This window comes from Notothenia rossii (assembly GCF_949606895.1).
Source record: "Notothenia rossii genome assembly, chromosome: 5".
Lineage (NCBI taxonomy): Eukaryota > Metazoa > Chordata > Actinopteri > Perciformes > Nototheniidae > Notothenia > Notothenia rossii.
In genome coordinates this window covers 39364854-39379566 of record NC_136903.1, presented here as the reverse complement: position 1 = coordinate 39379566, position 14713 = coordinate 39364854, and the positions used below count along the sequence as shown (strand labels likewise).

The 14713-nt window shown below is 39.7% G+C and overlaps 2 protein-coding genes across 2 annotated transcripts in view; both read left to right on the top strand.

The window, feature by feature from the left end:
• ppfibp2b (PPFIA binding protein 2b) overlaps window positions 1-8110 on the top strand; it is a 172310-nt gene extending 164200 nt beyond the window's left edge. Inside the window, exons 22-27 of the mRNA XM_079682416.1 lie at window positions 623-734; window positions 818-906; window positions 1134-1256; window positions 1644-1769; window positions 1845-2033; window positions 7509-8110. Of these exons, the coding sequence (XP_079538542.1) occupies window positions 623-734; window positions 818-906; window positions 1134-1256; window positions 1644-1769; window positions 1845-2033; window positions 7509-7652 (783 nt within the window). The 3' untranslated portion in view covers window positions 7653-8110. The remainder of the gene's footprint in view (window positions 1-622; window positions 735-817; window positions 907-1133; window positions 1257-1643; window positions 1770-1844; window positions 2034-7508) is intronic.
• A 1411-nt stretch (window positions 8111-9521) lies between these two features.
• Window positions 9522-14158, top strand: rep15 (RAB15 effector protein). Its single transcript, XM_079682417.1, has one exon. It carries the CDS (start codon window positions 10743-10745, stop codon window positions 11244-11246), a length of 504 nt encoding a protein of 167 aa, XP_079538543.1. The 5' UTR covers window positions 9522-10742; the 3' UTR covers window positions 11247-14158.
• The last annotated feature ends 555 nt before the right edge of the window (window positions 14159-14713 follow it).

The window sequence follows — 14713 nt, the reverse complement described above, 5'->3', positions numbered from 1 at the left end:
AAGCAGGCTGCTGGGTCTGTAAATGCTTTGGCTGGTCTTGTTCTGACTGTGATTGGGTTATGATTGTGATTGTGTTCAGTTATCTTGGGCCAGGACTCTCTTAGAAAATAGATTTGTATCTCAATGAGACCTATCCTGGTAAAGTAAAGGTAAAATAAAGAATAAAAAAAACACAATAATAAATCATTAATAATGAATATTCAATGATTGAAAATTACGAAGTACCTTTTCTCAAGTGCCCTACTTAAGTACAATTTTGAGGTAGATGTACTTTTACTGGGTATTTTTATTTTATGCTACATTATACTCCAACTCATTTTTGCTTGAATTACTTTACATATTCAGAATATTAGCTAACACAAAATATGAATGATCTGTTAAATAAACATTGACTTATAATAATCGTTAAGATATCCAGCAGCAGTATATAAAGTTATTTTAAAAAGCTCTAACTACTTATATATATAAGTATATATTGATGCTAATACTTGTGTACTTTTACTTAAGTCATATTTTTAATGCAGGACTTTTTCTTGGAACAGAATATTTAAACAATTTAGTATTGCTACTTTTAAGTATCCCTCAAAAGGTGAAGACATGTTTTCCGTCGCTGTGTCTCCAGGAGCCGGCGATAAAGAATCCGCTCCACAGGAAAAAGCTCCAATTGGCCATCAAGACGATCAGCAGCAAACAGCCTGATAAGTCTGCAGAGCTCGATTACATCTGGGTCACTCGTACGCACTTACAACACACACTCATAATAAAATATTTATCTGAAGTTGCCTTACATTAAAGAAGAATATTTTATGTTTCAAAGGTTGGCTTGATGACATCGGGCTTCCTCAATACAAAGACCAGTTTAATGAAGGAAGAGTTGATGGGCAGATGCTGCAGTTCCTCACTGTGGTATGTTTTTCAATATTCATCAAATGTTTGATCGAATAACAGCTGATTGGCACATTGCTTTAAAGGTAAACCAGGATTCATCAAATTCTGGTTTATTTTCTGGATAACAGAAGGATTTGAAACACATGTTTGTGTTATGGATTAAAGTTGACATACCAGTAACTTTTATACTGAGACTAAATGCTCTTTGTCTGTTTTCTTTGTTGTACTTCTTCTTTTCTTTTCAGAATGAATTGTTATTCCTTAAAGTGACCAGCCAGCTGCATCACCTCAGCCTCAAGAGTGCCATTCATGTTCTTCATCTCAACAAGTTCAATTCCAACTGCCTCAAACGCAGGCCCAGCAATCAGGTAGGTTTGTTTGCTGTGTGAGAGTTGTGTTGTTTGGAAACAACACAACTCTGGCTGTCAATCAAGACTTTAAACTTTTATTAAATGATATTTTTGAAATATTAATTTACAGTGTTTATTCTACTTGTTCATTTGTTTTGTTAAATTTGAGCATATTTGTTGGTGTGTGTGTGTGTGTGTGTGTCTGTCTGTCTGTCTGTCTGTCTGTCTGTCTGTCTGTCTGTCTGTCTGTCTGTCTGTCTGTCTGTCTGTCTGTCTGTCTGTCTGTCTGTCTGTCTGTCTGTCTGTCTGTCTGTGTGTGTGTGTGTGTGTGTGTGTGTGTGTGTGTGTGTGTGTGTGTGTGTGTGTGTGTGTGTGTGTGTGTGTGTGTGTGTGTGTGTTTTACAGAACCAGTTGGCTCCAAGTGAGGTTGTCCAGTGGTCCAACCACCGAGTCATGGAGTGGTTAAGATCTGTGGACCTGGCAGAGTACGCTCCGAACCTGAGGGGCAGTGGCGTGCATGGAGGGCTGCTAGTGAGTGCACAATATCACTTGTTTGTAGTTTAAGGAAATGCTCCAGAAAGCCTCCTAAGTATGTCTTTACTCTAGATGTTGGAGTCTCGGTTCAACCCAGAAACGCTGGCCATGCTGCTAAACATCCCACCGGAGAAAACACTGCTGAGACGCCACCTAACAACCAACTTTAACAACCTGGTGGGAGCAGAGGCTCATCTCGAGAAGAAGGTGTACACGGAGGCAACAGGGAACACCCCACTCAGCATCACAGCTAAAGTCAAGGTAATATAATGCATGTTCGAGCAACAGTTTACAGTTTGGAATGGAAAATGAAGAACTTGCCCCGCTCTTCCTGCATGCTGAAAAAAGGCACTTTAATCTGAGGTAAGACCTGGGTGTGTCATCACAGTTGAAGCGCCGAGCCTCTAAAGTTTTTTTAAGCCTCTGACAGCATTCTCTGCTATCACAGACTTACTTTCATGTATGCGAGTGCTTTAAACCCTCCACTGTGGGTCTTTCTGTGCAGAATAATCCACCATAACACAACAATGTTGATCCAATCCTGAACTTGGACACTTGGAGAGAAAAACCTCTAAGACAGGGCTCAGCAATCTTTACTACCAACTGCCATTCGGCCCCCTCTTCCACCAATTCAAAATGTTCTGGAACAGTAACAAAATAATTTGAGAACAGTTTATTATGTTTTATGTAAAGTTTTAATATACCAAGAAAAACTATAGTTTGTTTATGAATTTATAGAATGACAATAAAGAAAACTGTTATTGTGTGTTTCTTCTGTGCAATTTAACTTACTAGTTTTATTACAAAAGAAAATACCTTATTCTTTTAAGGAGGAGAAAAATACACTCGCATGTGTAGGCATACTTGAGAAAAAAAACTGAACTCTGCAGGCCTGTTCTTCTGCACATGACTAATACATTTTTTTTTTTAAATGGACAACTTGCAAATACAAAAACACATAGTTGCAAGAGTACATTTGAAACATAAAAAGAGTAAATATATGGATAGTTCAGTTTGGATTTAATTATGGCTCCGCCACATACAGCTGTCAACAGTATCTTCATAACAGCGCTGTTCGTTCAGTATTATTCACTGATTCAGACTCAGGTGAGTGGACTAATGTCCTCAATGTGTTTCTTTTCTCATGTTGCTGTGTTCTATGGTCTTTACCAAGAGAGACATAACACTCTGAACAATTTCCCGTTTGTTTTCTAAGTCAAGAAAAGATGCTGTCATATTTAATAAATAATTTGTTTGTGTATTCTCCGACTGTTAACCGCCTTGCTCCAATGAGCAACAACAATATCAGCAGTGGTTCAAAGACAACATGTGCCAGGGCTTAGACGAGGTAGGATGTGATGCATTTGAGTTAAAACCTTTACATTTTATTGTAGAATATGATCCTTTCAAAATATTGTCCACTTTGCAAAAAAATCAAAATAGCCGTTATTTATTTCCACGTCAAAGTTACAGGGAGCCACAGCAGAGGGGCTGAAGAGAAGCATGAACACTGATCTAAGACTATGTGTGTGTTTCGTGATCAAATTACAGTGGCATTAAACAGTGAGAGGACACATTTATAAAAGCCTGGGATCACTGAATCAACACCACTGTGGATACATGAAACATACAGATTTCTGCTGTCAATCTTCCTCTATAATCCCATTAGAATTCAATTCCTTATTATTTTTAAAATCCAAATAATTCACATATTAATGTACAAATTATGCCAATTATTAATATTTACCATGTAAAAAAGCATTTACACAGTAAGTATTTGTCACCAATCATGCTGTGATATTCATGGCCAGGATTTCAAGGTGTAGTCGTGGGGGAGGGGGGCTGAAGTTGGATTGGTTAAGGGTTGCATCGCTGCTTTTTGCAGATGACGTGATTCTGATGGCTTCATCTCACTGGCACTCGCAGCTGAGTGTGAGGATAAACAGCTCCAAATCTGAGGCCATGGTTCTCAGTTGGAAACCGATGGACTTGACAGTAGGGAATGAGTTCTTACCCCGAGTGAAGGAGTTCAAGTATCCCGGGGTCTTGTTCTTGAGTGAGGATACAATGAACGCGAACATGAGATCAGAATCAGAAACAGGTTTATTACCAGGTAGGTTTACACTTACGAGGAATTTGACTAGGTGTCGTGGTGCATACATAAAAGTAAAACAACAATCAAAACACAGATAGAGAACTAGAACAAATATTTAAAATAATGAAAAATATAGTAAAATATAAGTATAACAGTATTTACATTGCAATGGAATGGATAAAATATGGAATAAAAAAAAAATCGCAGACATAGAGCAACATTAGAATTCATTTGCGTGAATTTAATTCCAACGTTTCGTCTCCATTTAGCTTTTTGGTTTCAGCTAAGTCCCGAGTTCCGAAGTTCAACAATTATTAGAATCTTTACGATACAGAGCTATTGCCCCTTTATGCAACACAGAGTGAAAATATGTACAGATATTTCAATGAAAAAGAATAAAAGAATATATAAAGTAGTTATATACATATACATGTATTCACATATACTGTACTATGTACAGTAAATGTTTAAGTCTGTAGGGACTTGGCTTGGGCACCGGATAGTCAGACCAAGTACGGACTGTGGACTGTAATCTTGAGAGGTGCGCTGGACCCCCACACTGATTCCCAGGCACTTTAAAGTATCTTCCCACTGCTTCCAATTCTATGACGGTTAAATTCAAAGTGTGTAGTGCTGTGTGTGAATGTTAGAGAAATATCACTCGTCACCGGCTTTAGCATCAATATAAGGATACATGTATTTATTATCCTTGCAAGAATGGAAGTAGTCATCACACACAGAGGTTGCATGGGACAAATAGTTCTCGGAATAGAGTCCTTGACATGCCTTATAGAGAGTGTTACAAGATGAGATACTGGTTCAAAGCAGTATACAGACCTTGGTTGAGATTAGCTAAGGCCTGCGTAAGCAATAAGCATGACAGTCATATGCCTATCTCTCTACAGTCATACGCCTATCTCCCTAGGCCTAGGGGCTGTGTCATCATGTTTAATCGTTGAACATAGCTATCATGTGTTGAACACATTGTCTCATGAGCTTCTTCTATGTAGTGAAGAAAACTGTGATGCTCCTCTCGCTCCAAGGAAAGATACTTAAAATAACGAGACTAATGGAGTCTCTTCTTTCATGTAACGTCAGAGGTCCAACTCGGTGTCGTGTAGCCATGCCCGCATCTCTGGTCCTACGTCGAAGAGGCTGGCTTCCGAGGGTGATCTATATAAAGGGCAGGTGGTTATTATATGTTCGGCAGTCTGTTCAGGGTTACCGCACTCGCATGCAGCACTGTTTGCCAGGCCCCTCTTCTTCATTGATGTTTTGAAGCGACCGACCCCAATTCGTAGACGGTTTAGTGTGGTCCATTGCCGGCGTGGTAGGTCGTCTCCTCCTATGGCGCCATCTCCTGGGTCCCAGATGTAGTGATGAATGCGGGAGGGCCCGGCTAGCTCCCACTCCTGCCTCCAAGCAGCCGCCAACCATAAATCTCTGGAGAGGTCCTCAGAGGTGGAATTGAGAATCTCTTGTGCTGCCTTGTTGAAGGGGAGGCGGGACTTGAGCCTACTTAGAGGCGCTGCTCTCGTTGTCGTGTTATGCAGGATGTGCCATTCATGCTTTTGGGCGTTCCTGGCCAGGGCGAGGGTGGCAGCCTCCCGTCGGTGGCCGGCCGGTGCTATTCCCGCGAGGACTGGCAAGAAGGACACCGGGGTAGGCTTCAAGCATCCAGTTATAATCCTGAGGGCGTTGTTGATGACCACGTCAACCTTACTTGTGTGAGGGCTTCTGCTCCAGGCTGGGGCCCAGTATTCCGCTGCAGAGAAGACCAGGGCTTGGGTCGATAATCGACTTAGCGCAGGCTCCCCAGGTTGTTCCAGCGAGGCGGCAGATCAGCGCGACCCTTGATGTTACCTTGGCCTTGACTTCTTCAAGGTGTTGTTTGAAGTACAATGTCCGATCCAGACGCATGGAGTCTCTGAAAAGGTTCAAATGGGTACTTTAATTAAGTAACGTGGTAATAGAACAAGCATAAGGTAATGAAGAGACAAAAGCTTGCGTTGTCTCTGATGTGGCAGCAGCGAAGGAGAGAGGCCACGCTGTGCTCAGCCGTCCCCTTTTATCCTCTTCCGTGCTGTGGAGGAGGGGGTCGGCCACCTCAGTATTCAATAGTGATGGCAGTTTGACACTGAAGCTTCGAACGGAGCTTCAACCCTGGACTTCCTATTCCATAGAAGCAGTGCTTCGAAGCTTGCTTCAAATCACGTGACATGTGACGTCCGAACCAGCAACTGCTTCATTTCCTGAATGAATCAACTCACTGGTTCACCGTCCAATCAGGTGATTCAATGCACTGCCTCGTCTCGATTCTGACAGGTGATAAGTTGAAACAGTTTCAAATTTGAGCGCTTCAACACTTTATAACCGCTCTAAACAATGCGCAATGTGTGGGTTGTTGTCGTAGTTTGCATTGTTGCTGTTGAGTTGTTGTTGGCATTGCATTTGAATTGGATCATTATAGAGCAAGCCAGGAAGAAAAATAGGTCGTTCTGGCTCGTGAAACACTTCGAAATGTGGAGAAGTTGTGAACAAAAAGACAATGACTAATATAAAAACACTTCAATGGTCGAAGGAATTGATAGCCCAGTGGATAGAGCCGGCGGCCAGGATGCGACGATATCCTTTGAGCAGCTGGTTCAAAGCTCGGAATGGTTACGCTTTTCAACTTTAATACTTTAATAACTGATAAAAGGCCCTCTCTGCCCCAAAAAATTTCAAGCACTCTCTAGTCTCTTCTCAATAACCCAATACACACTATTATCAATCTTTAATTGCAAATAGAACATGATATTCAGTCTTAGTGTGTGTGTGTGTATCGAATATTTTTCAAGGCAAAGATACGTTAAACCCACTGCAGCCTTGCACTTCGCCAGGAGAGGTCGCTGTAACTGAAGCTTCGAGAAATGAACCTATTTCCGACACAATTGTCCAAGTGGTTCGACGCTTCATTCAAAGCTTCATTTTGCCATCACTAGTATTCAATGTCCGAGATCGCGTTAAACAGAGGATTTCGACATTTTACATACATTGCTTACTTCCACACGCCTTTTCTCCTCCTTATCTCTTTCCTAACTTTTTATTTAATGACTTTTAAACGGCTGTAATAGTTATTTTTAGAACTCAAAGTACTTTACGGCAGTTATCATTTACGGTAGCTCCGGATGTCGTCATATGCTACCCACGTCTGTGAACAAAACGTATTAAAATAAACTGTACCTTCATTTAATATTCAGCAATAATAATATCTCGACGTCTATAGATGTAGTGTTAAAATCAGTACGTTTTGGTGTGCAACACTCCGTGTCATTTCTAGAAAACGTAATATTAGCCACATGCTAAATGCTAACCGGAGATGAAGGATTTTCAGAATAAAAGCTTGGCATTAAGATTGTGCGAGAACTTCTGGGTTTTTTCAGAATAAAACAGCTTTTAAACTGACAGTATGTTTAAACTAAATTATGCCATAAAACATTGATTTTAATTTCTAACAGTAGTCATACATCCTGTTACGTACACAGCTACGTAGGTTCTTTGTTATCATGTGCTACTCTGATATTAGAAGAGTACATTCAGTATTTTCCCAACACTGAAGATTGAACGTCATGTCCTTTTTTCTTCTCTTTTATTTGCAGACAAAGAAGTTGGGCTTCACTAACTTGACTCATCTCAGGAGGAGGCGGCCAGATGAATCCAAAGACTATGTGTGTCCAATAGAGTTGTCCTTGCCTTGGTCAGGAGTGCCTGCAGTGAACGATGAAGTGCAGGTGCAGCCCTAAGCTGGCTTCATGGGTCTGAGCGCAGTCCTGGACCGAGAGTCAGACTGCCCCAGGGCCCGGGTTGGGATGGACGAGAGCAGAGATGATAAATTGCCAAGATAACAGTTGTGACAGCAACATTACAATACCAAATATAATATCAAAGCTCTTTCTATCAACCATCGGCCGTCACTGCTTCTGCTCGGCTTTCTCTGCTTGCCAATAATACCTCAGCCTGCTCCTCTGAGCCCCACCCTGTGCCTTACTAGTGAAGAGAGGAAGGGATGCCAAGATAAACTGCTGCCTATCATGACGGGTAAAATGAGACAATTAATCTACACTCTTTAACTATTTGATTATAATTCCAGTCAGACACCTCACTCGCCGACCTCCATCCCAAACGTGTGCCATGATGTAACTCATCACCATCTCTCTAGATTCCACCCAACAAATGAGTTAATAAAAATATCTCTTGTAAAGTATTGAGTAATTTTTTATTTTATTTGTGCACCAGCAACAGATGATTATATGAGCTAGTTCATTACCATCATTCTGTCATGTGGTTAAGAAACGTGCAATATTTTCATTTGCGTGTGTCATTGCAGAACAAATACTAGCATATTTATTTTGAACCTGAGGTCGTCATTTTGTACTGTCATTTTCATATACGCTGTAATAGTATATTTATTGTAAATAAAACCTTGCTCCGTAAAGGAAGCTTACAGGTGTCAGTGATTCAAATAATTTATAAAATAGTTTTCGGGGTCCCCCTATTCATAAATCGTCTTAAAAGGCAGATTAATACACATTCCATAAAGCGAAACAGATGTCTGAGTAACCTGCTTCAACTACTAACCTGTTTTTATCATCACCATCATAATTCTCATTATCACCATCCTCCCCATCATGTTGTTCTGCTGTCATGGCTGCGCTCCGTTAACTTCGAAATATGACATGGCATGTTTGAGTTCAGCAGAAACATGCATCACTCCAGTCAGTAATGTATTGCAAAAGGGATTACTTGGTATAGACTGAAGCCAAGGAAGCTCATCATCATTTCACTCAATGTCATTACAGTTATAATGAGTTGGTGAGGTAGTGTGTGTATGTGTATGTGTATGTGTATGTGTATGTGTATGTGTTGCATATGGCAATTACAGCGATTACCACGTTGCAAATAGAAGTTCTGTCTGAAGCATCGCCAACCTCACAGAAACTACTGGTTATGATTTAGGCAGATAATTCACACACCAAGTGACCTCTCCTCTTTGGGAGTGAAAGACGTTTGAATCACTCAGATAAAAAACTCCTTTTCTGAGAGAGAAACCCTTTATAACAGTAACTAAAGAGTAACCTGTGCGCTTTCACTTGCTGTAATAAGGCAGATGCAAGTCTTGGTTCTTTTGCTCCTGCTGTGTTTGCTGAAGTCATCTCAATAATTGAACCCTGAAGGCTTTGGATAAAAAAAACGTAAAACCATGTCTTGGTAGTTGCCTAAATCAACATCACTGGTTTAGTGTTGAGATCAGTCGGATACCAATGCACCAAAAGCACAGGTGTATTTTATCATTTGTATAATGATTGAGTTTTGTGTTTGCTATTTCCAGTGTCCTGTGTTGTGCAGGCTGGCCTAAATGGCTTACTGACAAAGTAAGTGAAGGTAATTAATAAAGGAATAACTACTTTGTTGGGTATAATATTAGGATGATCATCTGTTCTATATAAACCCATCTGATGATAATATACTGACAGAATATTCTGAATTATTATACCGTAGCATAAAAACAAAGCTGTATTAGTCCTAACTGTGACTTACCATAGTAAGTCACAGTTAAGAGTAGAACTAAAAAAACACAATTAAGTTAAGCTAAGTTTCTCAGTATGATCTTTTTTGTGTAGTTGTAAGACATCACTGCATTAAATAACGTTTAATTTAGCTCACGGCTTTCTCCAAAGTGACTTACAATAAGATGATGATGTGAAAAGGCTGAATAGGACAAAAACCTATTTAAGCCATGTTACTTTGTTCTATTATTTTAGGAGGGAAATATTCAGTGGGTATACGTTTTCATATTATAAATTATATGTTAAGATACAATTGCTAAATACTTCACAAAAGTTTCTTGGAATTTTGACCCATGAAACTTTAAAGACGAGACAGTGAGTCACTGGAGATGATGGGAGCTCCTTAGTAAAATGCCATCTAAAGATATCTTTAAACAAAAGTGTCAGTTATATTGTAGGCAAAAATTAGCCTCCAACAATTTAACAGTTAATCTGTCAGGTAGGGTAATATATTATGTGTTAACCAAAGGAGCTTTAGCAGCTTGTGAAGGTGGAACTGATGGTTGGAACAATTCAGTTCCATGGATATGATCCATCTCAGAAATAACAGATATGAGGCAATGTTGAAACAGTGTAACCGTTAAAATAATTTGTACATTTATTCATGTATTTTAAATATGAACTGTCCCACATATTTTTGTCACAATTCTGAATAAATAAAGCTGCACTAACATCAGCTACCTGGAGAGCTTTTTAGCCATCCCTAAGCTCATTGTTTTGGTACGGCCACATTCCTTACTGTTATGGTTTATTGCAATGCTGCTGTCAACCTTGTTCCTACCTCAGCAGCTGGCAGCTGTTTTCAGTGCAAACACTTCTGAAAAACATGCATTAATCCTAATCAACTGCTCAGCACAAAAAGGCAGAAATATTCAGTAGCTAGTCACTACTTGGAGGATATGATGGAGCTCTAGAAGCCAAAGAACCAGTTTATTTTTCTAAAGCGCTGTACAATAGCTCCCCACTGCTCCTACTACTAGGATGGGTTAAATGCATAGGCCAAATGTCACTGTGTGTGCTGTGTGCTCTGCATGTGTGACCATTAAAGAGGGCTTCATCCCTCTAATCCTATCTTCTAAAGAGTTGGAGCTCAAATAGTTAAAGATACATTTATATCAGGGCTTTGTATTGGCAAGATTCTGGGTAACTATTAAATATGTACCCTTCTGCAAGGTGATAGATAAAGATTTTTTATTTATAATTCAATGTAATCTTTCATAATAAAAACACAAATATCAGCCTGGAAGCCTATGTGTCAGCCTGAACATGACAGACAGATTCAACTGCACGGCCATGACGCCTGAGCAACGCATCCTCTTAGGGCCTGACTGGGTCTGGGCCATGCTTGAGAAGCCCACCAAGAACCCTCGGATCCAGATCGCTGTGCAGGTCCTACACCTCCCTGACAGGGAGGCCGCTGAGGAGAACAACATCCCCCAAGAGGCCTGCACCGAGTCCATCCAGATTGCACAAAAGGAGTCCAGTAACAAGACCACATACGAGAGAATGGTGGAATTCTGCACATCCATCCGCAAGGACTGCTACGCCCTCTTCTTGTTCTTGGGAAAGAAAAACGACAAGGGGAATATCTACGGAGTCCTCAGCAACAACTTTGAGGCTGCAATAGGGAAGTGCAACAAGATTGACAGAGCTTTTATCGAAGACTTCTTCAAAGGCTCAAGGTATCTGCATACACCTCCAGGAATGATGCAAGCAATTGTAACCAAAAAAGAAGGAGACTCTCTCACTCTCATGGTTAAATTCAGCTAAAACAAAGCACCTTTAACGTTTTAATGACCAATAACATGATACATTGATATGGTAGTAAAACCTTACATGGTAAACTTTATTGACAAAGATGTTGAGTTTGATATAGTATAATGCCTTTGAAAGAAAATGCCTATGATATTTTCATTGGATATCTGACAGTGTGCTTTTTACAGACAACTTCACGACATGATAACTGGATATAAAACAGGAAACAATTATACCTAAATTTGAAATAAGTGGAATTATCTTTAAAGCACCAACCTCATGATAAAGGTTTGGCAGAGGGTCACAACTAACATTTGGAATTATGTATACCTTTTAAAATGAATAAAAGCTGCAAATTACTTAAATGTTTTCATTAAAAACTCCTGCTTTAAGAGTTTTTCCAAAGAAAAACAACTTCACTTGATATTGCAGGGAAGGCTCACATGAGACAAACTAATTGTAAGACTCACAAGGATAAATGTTACAAGATTAATATAGTTACAGATGTGTTTACCTGCATGCAAGTGAAAACACATCTGTATGTTAATAAAATCACAACCTGGTGTTGAAAGATTGACAACAATAACAGCAATGTAGTGTCTCACCAGTTGGCTGTTTTTGGACCACTTGCATATTGCTTATAATCAACCTGAGCTACAATTTGCTTATAGGCAATACTGTTAACTGTTTGTATTTACTCCGAAATGTGTATTTAAGCATTAAGCTGAGAATATTTTCTTGAGGTAAATGTTCTTGTTGTCTTTGAATTAGCATTGTAATGGGTTTAAATAAAGTTTGACTCTTGCATTTCTGTAAAATTGTGGCATTGTTTTGGGATTAGTAGAAAATAAACATGTTAATATAGGGGCTGATGAGTCATTGTTTTACACAAACAAAACTAACAGAGACACTAACACTCAACTTCGACTTTTTACTTTTACTTCTTAAATTGTTAACACAAATACCTGTACTTTCTACTTCTTACATTTTCAAAACAGGTTTGTTGCTTTAGTTTTTTTTTGTCATTTTCATTTCATGACTTAAACACTTTATACAGGATAAAAAGAACATAATTGTACCTGCAAGGAGAATACAGAACAGCTGGTAAAAAAAAAGGTGTTTGAATACGTACATTAACAGTTTTATGATATCACTGGCACCCCATCTAAAACACGAGTGGATCTGACTTTAATTACATTTGACTCTAGTGTTTCATCAACTTAATGTGTTGCTTAAAATAATACTTCTGCATACAGTATGTGACACTGTAAGTGTTGCACGGCCAGATACGGCTCAAGAAACTGACTCAGATGAGGAAATATATCATGATACATTATGATTTGATTGATGATGTGATATGAATGATAATGGGACACACATCAACGTCTGCACTCACAGTGCCGCGGACTGTACATAATGTTACTTTGATCCGGTTACGGATATTAAAGAAAGCTTTCTTAACGCTAATGTTATAATAGTCAGATTGCTCTGAAGATGGGAGGTGATATTCTATTAATGTTCACGTTCACACAGTCGGTGATTTTTGCCGGCCGTCTTTCCTGCAACGGCAGTTTTTTCTGTATTTCCTTTCTCCTGTAATATGACTTGATAGATTTAAACTCCGCACACTGAGCTCTGATTGGTCAGGAGGCGGTGCTTTCACTGAGTTGATCTCTTATCTGGACACGGACTCGGAGACGGACACAAACTCGGACTCGGACACGGATTTCCGACACGGACAGGGACTCTGACACGAACACGGACTCTCACTCTGACACTAACTCGGACACGGACTCTAACTCCGACACTGACTCGGAGACAGACTCTGACTCGGAGACAGACTCGGACATGGACTCGGACCGGACTCGGACACGGACATTAACACGGACACGGACTCCGACACGGACTCGGACACGAACACGGAAACGGACTCTGACACGGACTCTGACACGGACACGGACATGGACTCGGACACAGACTCTGACACGGACTCTGTGACGGACTCGGACACTGACACGGACTCGGACAAGGACTCGGACACGCACTCGGACATGGACTCGGACATGGACTCGGACATGGAATCTCACTCACACTCTTACTCTCTCTCTGCAGGGTGAATGGTCGGAATTGTATGAATTTTCCGGTCTGAGTATCGGCAATGTTTTCAAATTTTTAAGACAATTTAAATCAAGTTTTTTTTTTAAATCTCTCTCTTTCTTCCTCCCCAGGCTGGATGGGTACGGGGGGATGTCAATGTAACCGGACGTCCCGTGGCGCAGACGGCTGCAAGATTGTTTTATTCCAGCTATTCAACAATGTATTTTTGCACAAAACATTCACGTGTCTGAAAGGATGACCCAGGGCACGATTCGGAGGCTTTTCTTCACAATCTCAAGACTTCAAGACAAGGAGCGAGCTGGGTGAAGAAGACGACACCAATAACAAGGTGTTCAATGAAGCAATTGAATTTTTTCATTACTTAGCATTTCTTTAAAGTAAAAATGGGGAACTACTATGCAAAACGATTTCTGTATATTAATCAGAATTTAGTTAATACCCGTTTAGGTGTTGTGATTATGACGATTGAAAACAGTGATCTCAGTGTGAACAGAATGGCTGAAGTTTGTAAACTAGTAGAAATGTTGGATATGGTTCGTTCTCCACGTAATCTGGGTGTTTGGGAAACGATTGTGAACGAAACATTTGACGTGGTCCTGGAATCTTAATTTTCCGAAACTCTCTGTAACATTACCGAAGAAATGAAACAAGAAAATGTAACAAAAGTGTATCATCTGCTCGCGTTGTATGCACTGTTTGTAGATGTTATGTGACTCTTTGTGCCAAAAACAGCATACACATGAATACTTTGAATGAAGTGATAAAAATGCATTATGATATTTCCCATAATCTGGGGAATTCTATGCTGGAGACGGTCTTGGAGAAGTTACAATCAGTATAATTGTATTATTGATTTTGTGTGTGAAAAATAAAATCTAAATATGAAATTCAAAAAATAAAAAATGTGTTTTTTACATTTAAAACTGTTGTCTTCATTATAGCAAGGGGAGCATGTCTGATACATGTGTATTACAGCCCTTCACATTCACTGTTGTCTTCACTATAACAAGGGGAGGGTAACAGGGAAGATGTCTGATAAACGTATATTGAAAAGGGCGTATTATAACCCCTCGCATCCTGGTAGTTTAGGAGGAGTCGAGAGACTCCGTAGAGCAGGGGTCACCAACCTTTTTTAGGGTGAGGGCTACTTTCAAAAAATAAAACAGGTCGGGGGCTACTTTTACTCCTCTTCTTTTCTTTTTTTTTGCACTATACAGGACTGTCTCAGAAAATTAGAATATTGTGATAAAGTTCTTTATTTTCTGTAATGCAATTAAAAAAACAAAAATGTCATACATTCTGGATTCATTACAAATCAACTGAAATATTGCAAGCCTTTTATTATTTTAATATTGCTGATTATG